Source organism: Xiphophorus hellerii, chromosome 17 (genome assembly GCF_003331165.1).
Source record: "Xiphophorus hellerii strain 12219 chromosome 17, Xiphophorus_hellerii-4.1, whole genome shotgun sequence".
NCBI lineage: Eukaryota > Metazoa > Chordata > Actinopteri > Cyprinodontiformes > Poeciliidae > Xiphophorus > Xiphophorus hellerii.
Genome location: NC_045688.1, coordinates 12,543,560 through 12,560,882, shown reverse-complemented (window position 1 = coordinate 12,560,882; position 17,323 = coordinate 12,543,560). Strand labels below are relative to the sequence as shown.

At 39.0% G+C, this 17,323-nt stretch overlaps 1 protein-coding gene across 1 annotated transcript; it reads left to right on the top strand.

Moving 5' to 3' along the window:
• The first annotated feature begins 10,723 nt into the window (after nt 1-10,723).
• Nucleotides 10,724-16,827, top strand: ifrd1 (interferon-related developmental regulator 1). Its single transcript, XM_032589768.1, has 12 exons — nt 10,724-10,946; nt 13,266-13,370; nt 13,911-13,992; nt 14,162-14,286; nt 14,368-14,525; nt 14,609-14,659; nt 14,747-14,925; nt 14,996-15,104; nt 15,211-15,345; nt 15,421-15,549; nt 16,070-16,165; nt 16,240-16,827. The coding sequence occupies exons 1-12, from the start codon at nt 10,916-10,918 to the stop codon at nt 16,324-16,326; spliced, it is 1,287 nt and encodes a 428-aa protein (XP_032445659.1). The 5' UTR covers nt 10,724-10,915; the 3' UTR covers nt 16,327-16,827.
• The last annotated feature ends 496 nt before the right edge of the window (nt 16,828-17,323 follow it).

Here is a 17,323-nt window from a genome sequence, read left to right as displayed (position 1 = left end):
TCTATCCCGTCAAGACTCTTGCAAGAATATACTGCCTGAATACTGATTTAACAAAAACAGGTGGAATGACATGCATTATAAATGTGAAATTCAGTACATTTTGTGAATATCCATTTAGGGCCCGATTTGCCTCATGCCACTTATTGGAAATTGTAAGTGCAGATATCATCTATCATTGTCTACATATAATTCATGCTTAATAACTCAAACATGACAGCTTATATGTTGCAGAACCTTCCAGTGTCATTTAAATACAATGTCTGGCGCGAGACAGTAAAGTGTTTATATTTATAGTTGGAATTGCAGTGGTATTTTTGTACACCAGTTCATTTATGAGTGAAATTTCAGAACTCATTGAACCAGCAATTGGACTTGCATTGTTTGATTTATTCAGCTTCAGAGTAGTTCACTGTTTTTGTTTTGTTTGTTTTTTTGCCTCAGTAATCAACTTCTCCCTTTGCCAGCTTGCGCCTCCCATCTTGTTCTCATCTGTTGCCATTTAGTCGATTTCTGCCAATAGAGAACAGATTACAGTACACCAGCCATAAACGATTCAACCTCTATGATCCACTAAGTTCCAACGCATTTGAAATAGCGTTGTAGCCTTTTCAGATAATGTCATAAATCCCAATAACTTTCTTATACGTTTATAAATTTAATTAACTATGGTTCCTAAGGTATACAATTGCAGTCAAAACAATGGCAGAGATTAAAAAAATAAATAAAAGTTAAGATAAACTTACAGGTACAAGAAACCATAGCTAGGAACAGGGGGGATCACAATGGAAGAAACCAGCTAGGAATAATTAAATCAAGGGAATGTTGAACAGCTGTGGGAGAGATTTGTGCAGAGAAACTAAAAAAAACGTTTATTTGAATACGAAGAATCCACATACCAAAGCACAAACGCCCATGGATCAGTACACCTTTGACTATTTATGTTGTCAGACAAATTCTGTTTAAATGATTTTTTTGATTCTGCATGTCAGGCAGTAATCTAGGTAGGGTAAACTTAAGCTCAATAACAAATCAATTCAATCTTACCAACGGAGAAATCCATTTTTGAAGTCGACCCAGGCTGGTTTGGATGGGTTACTCCATTCAAAATGAAATCGAGATTTGCACATTCTACATTCTCTTGGTTTAGCTTTGTCGGAAATCAAATTTCAAAGTATTTTCTCATGGTACTGCATATCGCTCGGTTCAACAGAGCGATATGCTCTGAATGAACAACTTGAGGTCCAGTTCACCGCAGGTTTCCTTTCTACAGAGATTTACAACTGACTGAACAGGAAAGCCAATGAGCGGATTCTACCTGAGAGCCATAATCCTCCACCAGCTCTCAGATATATATTCCTTGGGCTCAGGAGGAAAACGATGATCACCATACCAAGAGGCAGTGTTTAAATGAGAATTTAGCTCCATACAGTACCAAAAAAAAAAAACCCAGCAGCAGATTCAGAGTTTCTCATGGATTCTAATCATCAAGTGAAATGTAGACTGTAAAACTTATGAATGTTGTGTTTTTAGCTCCTTTTTATACTACGCCTGTTGTACATTTCACTGGACACTTCATCACTTCTTACCACTCATTCTTTTAGCTTTGTTTTTCAAGATATTCCACATAGAATGAGCCATTGTCTTTTCTTCTAAAACTAATCAAAGCACTTATGTAAAAAAAACAAGACAAAACAAAAAAAAAGAACTAACTACTCTTCCCCCACTTTTGTAGCTATACGGTTGCCAGGCAACACATAAACATCTGCCCGCCTGCATTGTCGCAATCTTTTCGTGACTGAAATTTAAACACTTCGGTCCTTTATTTCTTTAACCACCTACTTTCTCCTGTGTCTGCACCTCCAGGTTTCCTGATTTTACTCAACTCGGCTATTACCGACTTGTACCGAACAATAAAAACAATACCAAACAGAGAAGTCTAAAAGGGGAAGTGAGTGTTTTATGGACACCAGATGACAGTGTGGAGTTTCCCCAGCTGACTTCCTGGACGCAGTGTCTTGACAGGAACTTGAGGCTGCGTCCCTCTTTGGGTCCTCTTTGAAGTCCTGCTCTTTATAGCCACATTTTCATGTCTCTGCCAAGATTTGTCTGAACTGTACTGGGCAGGAGCTACACGTTTTGGTATTTCAGCTGCTGGAAACCAGGTGACTAAAAAGAAAAAGGAAAAAAACCGGCAAGCAAAACATTTTAAACAGAATTTGCTGGAAGGTTTAATTTGCTACTAAGTAATAGAGAAAAGTTCTGTCTCCATCTTTCTGTCTTCAGCGCTTCATCGGCAAGTGATGATACAAAGGATCAAATTTAAATTGATTGTCCAACACAATATCGTGGAGCATTGCATGGGCCAAAATGATAAACAGTTTCTCATGTGTACACAGCAGTTTCTTCGGCTGACCCAAGACAGAACCTTCACCCTTTAAACGTCCCAAAAATGCTGTTCCACAGGGGCCCGTGTCTTAGCCCGCATTGTCAAAGACGTTGATTTTGGAGAAGCTGGGCGGGAGACAATACTATTGGAGCTAATGCAATAAAAAGTAAGAAATGTTCCTGTGAGATAAGACAACTTTCTTCTGGAGTCTACAGGTGTTTTCAATTTTCACACCATAAACGTTATTTCTATGTTTTATCAAAGTAAAAAAAAAAAAAAAAAAAAAAAAGACGTCTGTGCCTTGATACACTAGTAATTGGACTTTCTTGTGAAGATCAGACTACGATAGAACTGTGGTTGTTGCATAAAAGAGAGCAATAACTTATTCTTAATTGCCTCCTGGTTGAGTGCAATCACTTGACATTAATTAACCTTTAAATCAACTGTAAGTCTACAAGTCCACATGCTACCGTCTAACAACATCCATCCAACAGTGTAATAATTGGGGTTTTTTTCCTGTATGAAAGTAGAATCTCCATTAAGATGTTTTTCTTATGTCCTTTTTACCTACAACACAAAATTTCACACTACATTTTAACACCTTTTGCAAATGTCAAATACTTGTACTAACTAAGATGTTTGAAAAAACATAAATATGTCTAAAATGTATTTTTGCACTGAGTCTTTCCTTAAAAATTAACTGGAACTAATTGATTTTTAATATTCTCCAACTCAAGGTGGATAAACTACCATTTGCGTTGATAGACAGATGGCATATGTTTTTGTGTGTGTATGCACGAGAGGCTCGAAGAGAACGGATGCACATGGTAGACTGGTAGAGGGGGAGAAAACAACAATGAAGCATAGTCATCCAGTGTGCCAAGCCAGAGAGATTCCCCAACAGATCTGCCTGCTTTATTAGCCTGTGGGCATAACGTCTCCTCTTGAAGAAACCCCATTGTCTGGATGGCTGCTGCCAGCTCTCAAACACACACACACGCCGACACACACAAATCAGTAGTCTTCATCACTGCCTGCAGAATGTGCTTTGGAAATGTTTGATGTCATTTTAATATTTGTTTGTTTTTTTTATCTCTTGTGCTAGTGAATTACTGACAGACACAATTTAGTTGATACCCGTGTGTAGATGGGAGTTTTCATTTTAATTTTTTGCTGACCACCAACCAGTTGCATCAACTTTAACAGGAATATGTCCAGAAATCTTCATACCTGGCTACCAGAAATCTTTTCAAGTTACAGCTAGCCAACCCTTTCTGTACTGGTTTGCATACTGGAAGCAGAAGGGCAGAGTGGAACAAAAAGACAAATCTCCATAATGGAAGAAGGGCTTTTATAAGAAGCGGAATTGAAAAATGCTGTCGACAAATTGAATGCATTTCACGCCTGGAGCTTTTCGAATATCTGTTTGTGGAAATCTGCAACAAGGGATATTAATGTGGCAATTCCTTCTCCTTTTCCTTTTTTTGGCAACTGTAACAATAAAGCTAACAATCTGAGAAGGCAAAACTGTGAAACATCAAGTAAAAATACAAGCTACAAAAAATGTAGCTTTGTGTTTTTACTTGACGAACAAAGTGTGGCCAAAAATACAAGACACAAATCGAATTGTAAAATTTGTGTTTAAAGATCCACATCCCGAAAACACTATCTCCATTGTAAGATATGGTGGTGGCACTGTCATGCTATGGGATCAATGGTGATTGGAATATTGATGGATCTAAGTAATGGAGAGTCCTGAGAAACACTAGGAAAGACGGAAAAAAACAAACACTTTCCAGCACTAAACATACAATGGAATGGTTCAACTAGAAGCACATACCCATGTTAAAATGGACCTAAATACATTCGAGACTCTAAAGTCTTGAAAATTATGTTCACAGTTGGTTTGACTTCAGATTTGTTTGAGTTTGGGCTATTTTGCAAATAAATAAATAAAAAGGGTAAAAAGAACTCGGACTACATCTACAAATCACATGGCTGTTGCAAGTAAAAGTTGGTTCTAAGTATTAACTTTCTTGTTTTGCAGTTTTAGAATTCCCTGCAACATTGTTGATTTCATAATGTCCTCCCCAGTGCAACAAAGTTTGTTGGTAATGTAGCAAAATGTAAAAAGATTAGGGTGTTGTGCGTTTCTTTGCACTCCCTGTAAATGGACAATTTGAGTTTTTAACATAAAATGTGAATTACATTAAGATGGTTCTTAAAGGCTTAATAACAGTGCAAACAGTTACATGTAGAAAGTGGCTGCAACACTTTAAGAGGGATATCCAAGATTGTTAGGATACCCAAAGAGCCATTACCAGCCAGACACTTAGTGTTTTTAATCTGCTTAATCAGATGCCTAGGTGATAATGCCATTACCCTGTTTTTGTGTTTGTGTGTGTTTGAGAGAGGGAGAGAAAGCATTTGGGCCTAAATGGATTTTTTCTCTCTCTAAATAATCTGATAAGTCTTATCTGGGGTGCAAAATTCTTTCACGCAAATCACTGTCCTGGATCCACGGGAGCCGTGTAGGGGGGAAAAGTTATGACAATTCTAAGGACTTGTACCTGTACCTCTTACCATACTTAACAGGTGAGTCAGTCAGCAGCAGCTCTGACCCAAGTCCCTCCTGACCTGCCCTCTACTAAGTGAAAATCAAAAATATTTTTTACATATTTGTTAAAACTGTCATTATGTTGTGACAGTATGGTACAGAAATATCTGTGAAAAGTTTATTTCATCTGCCTTCTCCCAGTACTATCTAGAAACAACAGAGACAGGAGAGTTTTAGTGCTGTCAATCCCAATCTCATGTGGCTGCTCATCCTCCCTCCACTTGCTCTGTGCTATGCTGTAGCTAGCAAGAACAATAAGTTGTTTCTCCACTGTTAGCACATTTAGCAGTGAGTGAATGAGATTGATTGACAGCACTAAGACCCTCCTCCTGGTTCTGATTGGTAGTTTAGGTCGGAACATTGCATTACTTTAGCTAGCAATAGTAGCTCAGGAAGGAGGTGGAGGAGATGGATCTTTTCACAGATTATCTGTCTCGTAACAAACTGTCACGACATGGTGCCAGCTTTAACAAATGTGGAGAAAATATATTTTTTATTAAAGTTATGTACTGCAGCTTGAATAAAATGCAACTACATAGCATTTTTTAGAAGTCTATATTGCTTCATCCATATTTTGCATGTTGCCTATGACTGTTGCTTGTGGGGAGAGACATTTCAGTAAGCTAAAACTACAACCTACAACAATTTGCAACCTACTTGCAAACCGTATGCAGTCTTTTTCATGTAAAATTCACGAGCAGTAAATATTGTGCTGATATCAGTATTGAACCAAAGAAACCAAGGCTGTTGCAAGCCTTTAAAATTGTGACGCTTTTGATGGGTCAGATAGACTCAAGAAATTGTAACAGCAGCTGCGCAGGGAGAGGGGTGGGGGGCCCAATTTTATGTCTTGTCACGGGTCCCAAGATTCCTGGCGGCGCCCCTGCCTGGAACCTTCAGCAAATTTAGAGTATGGATTTTTGTTTATGAAAGAGTCTCTCTCTGAAACAATTACGGAGAGCCAACAGCAAAGCGTCCATTAAACCATGGCCAGGTTTAAGAAGTAACTCAACTTGTCATTAGATGTATTGCTTGTAAACAAATCTGCAAACCGCTGCTCCGAAACAGACAGTGTCTCAGTTGAGGTTTAAAGTTGTAATAAAGTGCTACTGCAGGTATTTCTCTGTTTTTCTTACTTTCTTGTCCTGAACATGCAGTCAAGTTAATTTTCTATTCTGTTTTACTGTCTTTGATCAAGCAAAATCCATCCCATCGATTGCTCTAAGGGTGCGGCGCGCACCTCAGCGAAGCCCAGAACAAAGGCCCTTTTACCCCTCCATCCCTCTGGAGTCCTGTTAAAAGGTTAATGGATTGAGATTGAAGATGCAAAACACGAGGCAGCGAGAAAGAAAACACACTCACAAAAAAAAAGAAAAGGCGAAGATGAGAAGGTAATTACAGTGACGGGAGCGTAGCCTCGCTGTCTGATGAAGTGCTAAATCCTGTCAAAACAAAAAGTGAAATGAGGGGAAATAAGAGCTTCAGTGACTAGCAGTCTCCATTTATGAGCGGGATGGGCAAATTAGATCTTTATTAACCAGCACTTTGCTGTTATTGTTATCACATTGGGGTGGACGTTTGATAAACGCAAATATAAATGTGAAATTATAGAGAGATTTGGGAAATCATCTTCACAAAAACTCATGTGGATAAACACCACCATGACTAAGAGGGTTGTTGCTATGATAGTGAGTTGGAGAATTGCTTAAAGTTTAGTTGATCAAGGTTTGCAGATTGTCGTAATATCCCAGAGCATTTTCATCAGTTGGGGTCTGTACTTTGGGTTAGTTCAATACCTCTAGTTCTTTCTTTTTGTGTCATTTCATTGTAGACCTGCTGTCTTGTTTTTTTGCACCATTGCCTTGCTGATGAGGTGAGGTCAAGCAACCCTTCAGCTATCAGAATACTTTGATCAACTCAGTGACTGCAGGGTACTCGTGTTCTACAGCAGCGAAACAAGCCCCTCCAATCAAGGCTTAAAAAGATGGTCTGTGAAGTTTGTGCTGATTTTTTTTGTGCTTTGCTTTTGCCAAACCTTCCCGTAAGCATTATATAGAGTTCAGGCAGTTTCATCTGTCCAAAAGACTGTCTCTGAAGTCTTTATTTTGTTGTTACTTTCTCATGCCACCAAATTATTATTTTTTTTTAGAAAGTCATCATCCATCCATGCATTTTAATACTAGCTAAAACCTTTATTATATAGCCTGTGCTAGTTGTGTTGCTCTTTTGACAATCTACGTATTTTGAAAAAGTCAAAAATGCACAACTTACTTTCTGTTGACCTGCTTTTATCGTGTTAAACAGTTTGTGTTTGAAAACGTCTATAAACATAATGCAGATATAGCTAAAAATGCCCACTTCCATAGACAGATTTTTACTTTCATATAGATTTTCACTTCCTAAGTAACATAATTTGTCCTTAGGAACAAATGTGTCAGTTTTAGTGTAACTTTACCAGAAAGAACACTTCTCTTGATGGATACATAATTTTAGAAACTACATATGGTCCCTTCATAGGGTACTACAAACCAAACCCTGCTCATCAGTACTGCAAATGCTACTAATCGTAAAAGATGAACTAAAGTAACCAAATGAGGAACTTTGATTTCACTTTCCTTCAGGTCATTTGCGATGTTTGAGGTAGATTACAGGGAGAGGGCACACTCTGACATTTCAAAGGAAACTGCTTGCAGTCTTGAAAAGATCACCTCTGCTCATCTTTGTTTAATGTTGTGTTCTCATCAACTTACAGACACCAAGATTATTATTATTATTATTACTATTTTATTTGTTTTTAGCTCCCCTCTCGCTGCAACAGGCTTAACCCAGCCGGTTTCAGCACACGTAGCTCCAGGCTATGTCATTTATGAATTATTTAATAGAGTAGCATCGCAAACGAAATTAATATTCAGACATTTTCTATTATCGCCTGTCAGCTCCGTGTCTCACTCCGCGCTCTCTGCAGGGAGTGATTTGTATTCCTGTGGCATCAGGTTGGCCAGAGCTTGTGCCCACTGTTGCAACACGCAGGGCATGCTGAACAAGGCCCGAAACGAGCCGCTCCATTTTCCCCTCTTACTCATACGGTGGTGATTTCTCCCTCTTTCCCCTCCGACAACCCCTTCCTTCGCCTCGCCAGAACCGCATAAACGTGCCTTTAAATATAACATCTGCTCGTTTATTTCTCAGCCCCAGACTATGTTTGATTCCACTTTTTCTTCTTTTTTTCCCCCTCTCCTCCCTCCTGTATCATTTCATATTTGCATCACACGCTCCATCCCTATTAAACGTTTCAAGCCAGACACAGACCAAGCAGCAGCGAGCATCGTTCACTCACTTCATAAATTATGCATCATAAAAACATCTCAGAGAATCCCACTTGCTCCACTGCAGTGATGGCAGCGACGGTGGCTCTTTGAATTTCAAACAGGATGGCACCCCCTAGTGTCAAAGTGGGTTAAGGTTAAAGTGTGGGAGTCCCAGAAAACTTCTATATTTTTAAGTAATGCTTGATGATTTTAATCAGTGTGACACTGAGCAGCTTTTTTTTTTTTTTTTTTTGCATTTAAGCATGAGTATTTCACAGAACCCAGTGTTGTATGATTTCTTCTAAACCATGCATAAAATCTGGGATTTGGAGGTATTGCCGAGTGTGTTTCCCATTCGACTTCGCAGTCACTGCACCCACTCAACACACTCCAGCTTCACACATTGGCTAATCAATTATTCAAGCTCGATGCTGCAAACAGAACAGCGCTTCTGTCCCTACACAGCGTGGCTCAGGGGCATTAGAGTAGCCGCTGCTGCCGATGAGCGTGGTGATTCAGCGGTGCACCCTGTACAAGAAAAGCAACTTTAACTGCTGAAGAAATTGTGACTCTGTTGTGCACCTCTGGAAACCATTCTTGAATCTAAGGCAAGGTGCATGAATATAACAGTCCGATTTGGATTCTGCAAGCTACAGCACTTTATGGCTTTTTCTCAGAGCTGGCAAGAACGCTGCTGACAGTCCAGCCATGGGAACGGCAGCAAGGAGGCTGCATCTCCAGTGAGATTTTCCACCCGTCAACTGGCAAGCTATTTTTGTCCTGTCCTAGAACCACCTTGCCCTCAAACGCAAAGTCAAATAAATGATAAAGGTGTTGCGTGAACGAACCCTTTAACCTTGACTTATCACTGACAAATACCCTCTGATTTTCTACTCACTTCAATTTACCTGGAAAATGTACGGGGTTCGAAATACTCCACTCCATTCCAGCCTCATTTATAAAGCACTTTAAAAACAACACAGTTGACCAAAGTGCTGTTCACCACCACCAGAAATAAAAACAAATACATTAACTGTAAAAACTAATACTTCAAGGTGAGTTAAAAGTCAGTGAGAAAACAAAACAAAAAACTAACAGAAGAATATGGCAAAAATATTTGTGCATCGTCATGCTTGCATGTCTATTTAACCATCTGGAATGCTTCTGTAGTGACAAACTGATTTTTGATATATGCACATTTCTAACCTGACAAACCATTTCATGCTGCCAGTTTAATCGGGAATACATCAGTCTTTAGGCTTTTTGACTTAATTGTCATGTAGCTCTAAAGGAGAGCTAAGATAGGCGGTTTAACCCTTTTATGTCTTGACGTTGTTTGGCCATAATATTACAACAGCAGGGAGGTTAGTTTTGAAAACTGAACAATTACATTACTCAAAAATAGTTAAATTGGGTAAGAAATTAAAATATTCAATTAAAATAATACCTAAGAAAATCTATTTTATTATCTGTTTAAGTGAAAGTTAGCAGTTTGAGGTCACCAGGTCAAAAATCTTAGTACTGACTGATGATTTGGTTAGATTTGTATTTTACTTATGAAGGGTAAGAAGATATGGCCACCCACTAAATGACTGGATTATACAACAATGAAACCACTGGCCAATGGTCATTGTTTTTCTTTTGGTATTTGCTTTTTTGATGAGACATAAAAATGAAATAAAGACTACAGAAATATAGAATAATATAACTGATGATGCTAAATATTTGACAAGGATTTTGTACATTAATAGCATTCCAACAGGTGTGCCTCAGTTTTGTTAAGACAATTTTACAATTCTTACTTAATAATGCATAACCTCTCCCTTGTGTTGTTCGTTTCTCTTGAAAAAAAGTGTTTTCATTTATATTCTGCATACTTTAGGACATTTTTAAACAAAATTTTCAGGAAGGAAATCATGGTTCTTTGATCTAATTTTTTCATAACATATCTGAAAATAATATGGGTTCTTTAATCACAAAAGCTGAAGCACAGCAGCTGATATTTTGAAGGTTATAAATATATATTTTTTTACTACAACTACAACACACATTGCAATGCCATGTATTGCTTATTACATGATGCTACTAGTAGTCTCTAATGGTAATTGTCAAAGTTACATCTCATTAAAATGTCTTCTTTAAAAGGTTAATTGTGTGTCCTTGTGCGTCTGTTAACAGTTCAGTGCCAATAGAAACACTAAGGGGTATAAACATTGCGCTAAATCAGAAATGTTTTGTTTTTGATAACCCCTTATGGCTTTATCTCCCTTCCTTTATCCATTTACCAAAACAATAAACGCACTGCGTCACGCGCAAGCACGCTCGAAACCTCCCGGCCGTTCTCCTATTGGTCAGTGATGCCGGGAAAGCTCCTCGTGACATGTCTGCCGGTATAAAACCACAGAGCGGCCCTCCGGTCGAGAAGCACTGGTGTATGAGAGGAAAATGTATCGTCTCGGCCAACAGTCTATCTCCAAGATCGCCTTCGATTTCATTTTATCCACTGTGCCACGGGAACGTTTTCACTTTACTAGACAGTACAATAAAAGCTGGTCGTGTATTGGCTGATTTTTGATCAAATCTTTTATATTAAATTGCACGAAAATGCCAAGGAACAAGAAGAAGAAAGGCAAGGGTGAGTAGTAGAACGGCAGATAGGCTGTGGCCTTGCGTCTGTGAGCAGTTCGTGTGATGGGAATTGTAGTTCTTCTAGTCTTCCTTACGTATTGCGTGGAATTGTACGTGTTAACAATTGGGAACTACAAACGTTGGAGCCCGGGCCTAGGTGCAAACAAAAGCTAGCTAAAAATTTCGACACAAAGCTTCGCTTTCTTCTAAAACGTTTTTAAGTATATGACTTTATGCTAATCTTGGTTATAATGTTTACAAATTGTGTTAGGCAAAATATCTGTTTACACCGTGTTTAACAAGCTAGCATCAACCACTCCCCGTCCCAAACACGTTGCTGCCGTCAATAATATTTAATTATTAAAACCGATTAGCACTTTTTACAGCCGGTTAATTATTTTTAGCGTTTTATCAGTTGCGTATATAGCGTTTAGTGTAAACAAAAACAAGAGAAAGTCCAGCTCTGCGAGCTAAAAGCTCGCAGAGCTCACTTCTGTCTTATTCGATTGTTAGCCAGATTTGTTTTAGCGGTTCTTCATCATAAACATTTACTAACGTTACACACGTTTCTATAAAATACTGTCTGTATTTTCTCCAATATTGTTATCAGTTCTGGTGGCGTAGTAGCAGGAGGAGGACATTTTGTCCTCCGTGTAGCGGGTCAGCGAAGTGGCGCCGCCCGGTTCCCAGAAATCAGCTGTGGTGTGGGAAAAGCCCACGCCAACACACTGTAAACACATATTAACGTGTGACGTGACTAGGCTGATAAGTTCTTAGAAAAATTATTAGCTAAAGTGCATTGTCTCGGCTTTGAGACAATGCACTTGTCTGGGTATATTTGAGAAGCTTGCATTAGTAAGCCAAACAAACATGTCCTCCTGAGGCGACTTCAGGCCACAGAGGAGCCTGTTGGTCAGATTCTGTCTGGTCTGGTCAGATTTCATTTTGGCTCCTACTTGCTGTCATTATGCTTCTCGAAATTCCTCACCTGTACAAATGAGAGCCTTTCTCTAAAGGATAAAAGATTCTTAAGGTTTAAAGCATAACCCTACCCTGCTTCAACATATAAACAATGTCACTGTTTATATGGTTTAATAAAGTATATATTTAATGTATCGTTTTAGCTCTATACTGACATTCTATTCTTATTTTGGCTTTATAATAAATATAAATGTTAAAGAGTCAAGTATAAATAAGTGAGCTTGTTGTGCAGGAGCTGCCTGCACGTTGTCAGGCACCGTTTCCTACATAGCCTTATAATACACACACCTTGTCTGGCTCATACACACAACAGTTTTGAGGTATTTACTAAAGAGTACAGTGGAAAAAGACAATCTATAGCATGATTCAATTACTTTTTATAGAATACACGAATGCTACTTTTATTTTTAGCTTTTTAACTGGAAAGCACAAAAACTGGACATGTCAAAAGCTAAAATCTCTCACTTTATTCTGTAAATCTCAACAGCACATGCTTTGTTTAACGGACGTTAGAATTGAATTTTTTTTTTTTAAATGTAGCATTATTACATTTGCAACAATGTAATGATGTTTATTTTTGTTTACTTGAAAAATGTTATAAAAGTTTGCTACATTTCGGCATTTCAGAGTGTTCTTATTTCAGATAATGTTATACACTTTGCACTGAAAATGTGATCTGCTTGCAAATTTAAGTTTTAAAGCAGCTTTAACTTAAAAGTCACAGGCGGTGTGAAGTTGCTTTCCACTTCCATGTTTAGTGCAACCGAAATGCTTCCAAAAAGAGAAATGTCACTTTTTGTAAGCTTGTTGCATTGTTCCAGTCTGCTGACTAGACGTGTGCAGAAACAGGCCTGGACATTGCTCTGCTATGCTGTTCTCCACTGGACCAACATTTAAAGTACATAGAAATAGTATGACTAAGTATATCTGTTGATCAGTTTATGCCGATAACTGTACCGGATGACTTTTAAGTGGTTGTCTCCATATTTGGTCAAATGTGAATGCTTGCTTCTTTTCTCAGCTGAAGTTAGACTTTATTTATTTATTTATTTATATTTGAGCCGTGTCTTCGCATTCAGTGGTCAGTTGAGCTATCTTAACCTGTGTCTTTCCAATCGGCACACAGCTGTGTTTGTGCTGCAGTCAGTGCACCCCGACTACCTTTGCCTACATGGCACCTGCAGGATAAGCCGTCCAAAGAACACAACTGATTAGATAACGGTGGTGTTTGCTGCAGTACCTGTATGATGCCTGACTTACATAAGGGATTTTGTCTGACACATTTGTGCAGAACAAAGCTCGTGTCTTTTTTTTTTTTTTAGTGAAATAAATGTTTTGTTTTCAGGGGGCCAGCATGGAGCTGTGCAGCCTTTCAGTGATGAGGACGCCTCCATCGAGACACTCAGTCATTGCAGCAGCTTCAGTGACGTCACAAGTGTAGCAGATGAAGGTAGGCTCGTCTGTGTACAGCCGTCTATTCTTCAGAATGATTGGCAATCCTGATAAAGATGTGTAAAAAAAAAAACCTCAAAATTGAACTTTCCAATAGTTGTTTGGTTTAACCTGTGAGATTTTTTCCCTCTTTATTTCTCCCTTATCTTCTTCCTCTGTGTGTGCATTAAACCTTTTATTTATCAGTCTGATTATAAATGAAAGGAATGTAAATTCTTGCAGCCATTTCCTATCTTAACACAAATCTGCTTTACTGGAATGCCGTTTTCTCTCATCTTTCCCAGTTTGAACAACATCTAGAAGAAAATTCCCTCTCTGCCGTCATTTTTATACTCCAGATATACAGGAAGTTGTGGATTATCATTTAAAGCATAATAAGCTTTCAAATTATAGCTTGGGTTTCTGAAAAATTGTAATTATGAGCTCATGCTCTTTATTTTAAGGGATTGCACACGTCCTTTCAAGGGTGCCAATAAGCGCGGAGGCTTCTGTAAATGTTAACTATGAATAATGTTACCATTTGTTTTACTATTTTTAGGTGGAGAGGCAAGTGAGGACACCGCCCAGGAGGATTTCCAGTATAAGCTGAAGGGGTTTATAGACAGCACAGTGGATAAGAGGTTAAAGTCCTACTTTTTTTTCTTTTTCATTTGAGTGAGAACAGGTGATCCAGGAATCCTTCATGGACCACAAAACAATCTGGACCAATTTTATTTTATTAAATGATTACCTACGATTGTTGGATCATATCTCTTTTTTTTTTTTTTCTACATTTCTCTCCCCGTTTAGTGCCAAGACGAGACAGGGGGCTCTGGACGGTCTCAAGACGGCAATGGCCACTCGGATCCTGTACGAGTTCATCTCAGAGCGAAGGATGACCATCACAGACAGCATTGAGCGTTGCCTCAAGAAAGGTATCGGCCCGTTTCTACATCAGAGTCTCTTTGTTATCAGCAGATGAACAGGAAGTTGACGGCTTCTCCTCCTGTTGCCAGGCAAAGGCGAAGAGCAGAGGGCGGCGGCGTCTTTGGCGTGCTTGCTGTGTATTCAGTTGGGATCGGGAATCGAGAGCGAGGAGGTGTTCAAGACTCTAAAGCCCATCTTCAAAAACATCCTGGCAGATGGGTCAGCTAACATCCAAGCGAGACAAGCGGTAAGTCTGCATCTTCCTTCCTGTCTAAACATCTGAAATCTCAGAAATTCAACTAAAATCGGCATGTTTCCTTTTTTTAACAGGTGGCAACAAGTTTGGGGCTCTGTACGCTTGTTGCAGAGGATGACTTCTTGGTGAGCAGCCCAATCACTTCTGATTTATTTTCAAAGTAAAATACACTCCCAAGTTCTAAATATTTTTTGCCCCCTCTTCTGCTTCAGGACGTGCAGGCGACCATGGAGTGCTTCGAGAGCCTGTTCACCCGGTCCTACGCCCGGGTGGACGGAACCTGTCCTTCCATCAGTCCGCAGATGAGCCAGCTGCACGTCAACGCCCTGCTGTCCTGGGCCCTGCTGCTCACCATCTGCTCGGTCAATCAGCTCAAAGGCGTCCTGAAAACGTAAGAATCTGACCGGTGGCGTTAGCGTTGGCGGCTCTGGTGCTGAAGTGTTTGCTGGTTTGTTGCGCAGACACCTGCCCAGGCTGCAGCAGCTGCTAGAGAGCGACGATGTCAACATGAGGATCGCTGCTGGGGAGACGATCGCTTTGCTCTTCGAGCTAGCCAGGGACATCGATTCTGTAAGTTCACCTCTGGGTTTGTCTGCCACCATGTTTTGTACACTGAAAAGTTTCTGATTTCCCAAGTACTATACTTTTTTTTTTTTTTTTTTTTTTAAATTTGCAGGAATTTGAGTTTGATGAGTGGGAGGAACTGTGCAATAAGCTGAACGCTTTAGCTACCGACTGCAACAAGCACCGAGCCAAGACCGACAAGAGGAAGCAGAGGTCTGTGTTCAGGGACGTACTAAAAGCTGTTGAGGTGAGTGTGTAGAAAGATTAAACAAAAGGATGTCAGGTTGGCATGTGTGGCTGAAATATTTGAATTCCTTTCCAGGAGGGGGACTTCCAATCGGAGACGATTCGCTTCGGAACCGAGCGCATGACCATCGACAGCTGGGTCAGAAAGAGGACCTATGATGCTTTCAGAGAGTTTGTGGGATCTGGGATGAACTACCACCTTCAGGTATTCTAGTCTTTGTGTATTAAAAAGAATCCATTTATATAATTTTAAATATTTTTGCGCCCTTACACTGCTTCCCACAAAGTCCAGGACACCAAATTGCCTTCGAGAGTTTTTGTTAGATGACAATGAGGCTAAAATTAAACTTTATGGCTTAGAGGGAAAAAAAAAAAAACTCATGGCAGCATCATGATAAAGAGAATGGTGAAAATGAATGAAGATAGCAGATTGAGCTAAAGGAAACTTATTTAAAGTTTCCTTTAGCTCAATCTTCCTTTAGCAGATTGAGCTAAAGGAAACTTATTTAAAGTTTCAAAACTTGAAACTAAGGCAGAAGTTCATCTTCCAGCAGAACCTCACTCCTAAAAATTCAACCAAAACTGGAGAGGTGCACCACAACTCAAAAGGATTGCATTGAAATGTGTTAATCTGTGAAGTGTGGCACAGATTATGCCACACTTCACATGTAAATCACATTGAAACTTTCAGTTGTAATGTAATGCACGATACTCCATTCCTCCAGGCAAACGAGTTCATCCGGGATGTGTTTGAACTGGGACCGCCCATTTTGGTTGATTCAGCCACAATGAAGGCCATGAAAATCTCTCGCTTTGAACGGGTAAATACAACACGAGGTCTAGCTTGTCTATAAAATTCAACTAAGACTCTTAATTCCAAATCGTTCCATTTCAGCATCTCCACAACTCTGCTGCCTTCAAGGCTCGGACCAAGGCCAGAAGCAAGTTCAGAGACAAGAGGGTGGATGTGGGAGAATTCTGAGCTTTTTTTCGTTTTCACCATTTGTTGAATTTGTTTACTCTATTAGGCCACTTTTAGAAGGAATTCTAACAAATATTGTGTTCTTTATTGACCGTCTGTTCTGAACTTTGCATCAAATTCCCTCCTACACATTTAGAGTGTTTTCTGCTAGCTGACGTGCTTTAATTTATCAGTAAAACATCTTGTTCATCATTAACTAAGCGGTCCAGGATATTTAATATTTAAAAATGGATTTTGGACAGGCGGGTGGTGTACAGTTGAGTGTTTTTGTCTTATTGCTGTGTATTCATTTCTTCTTTTCCAGAATATTTTTGGTAACTTAAGGAAAATTTGACTTTAGTCTTGTACTGTAAAATTGGTATCTACATTAAAATACAGACCTACCCTCTGAATTTATGTTACTCTCCTAAATAAGTTGTCATTATTTATGTTAAGTGAATGGTGTCTTCGGTAGTGGTTATATATTAAAGGGTGACAAATTAAACAAAAAAAGAAAAAGTGCTTTTGTTATTCCTGGTGTTTTGTTGTGAAAAAAAAATGCTAACCTAATCCTCTTGGACATGTTGCGTATGACCACTGTGTACACACGTTTCAGTTAGCTTGAGCTAGACCTTTGACAGAGCAGATTTTATAGAAAAAGCAGGAAAAAAAATATGTGAAACTGCAGCTTTTGTCACATGAAGGTAAATATCACAGCTTTCCATAGACTATGTGGGCTAATAGGATGATTTAAACTGCTTTAAATCATAAGAGGAAAATGGGAACACTTAAATTGTTTTGTTGTGGCTTTCCTGCAAAGGTTTAACCGTTTAGAGAAATTGTGTCAAATCCTGAGCATCAAGAAATGACTATAGGTGTTGGGATTTTGTACATTAATTCACTCATATTTAAACTTTAAAGGCGAAACACTTCTGATTTTTTACATTGGATTTTAAAAATTGTTCATAATACAAAGATAAAAGGCTTCGTTTAAAAAGGGGGTAATTGCTAAATCTTT

Bases quoted from the DNA above. Each gene is read 5' to 3' on its own strand.
- ifrd1 (XM_032589768.1), top strand. From the start codon at position 10,916: ATGCCAAGGAACAAGAAGAAGAAAGGCAAGG. The intron at 10,947-13,265 runs GTGAGTAGTAGA...TTTTGTTTTCAG, and splicing joins CAAGAAGAAGAAAGGCAAGG to GGGGCCAGCATGGAGCTGTG. The intron at 13,993-14,161 runs GTTAAAGTCCTA...CTCCCCGTTTAG, and splicing joins GACAGCACAGTGGATAAGAG to TGCCAAGACGAGACAGGGGG.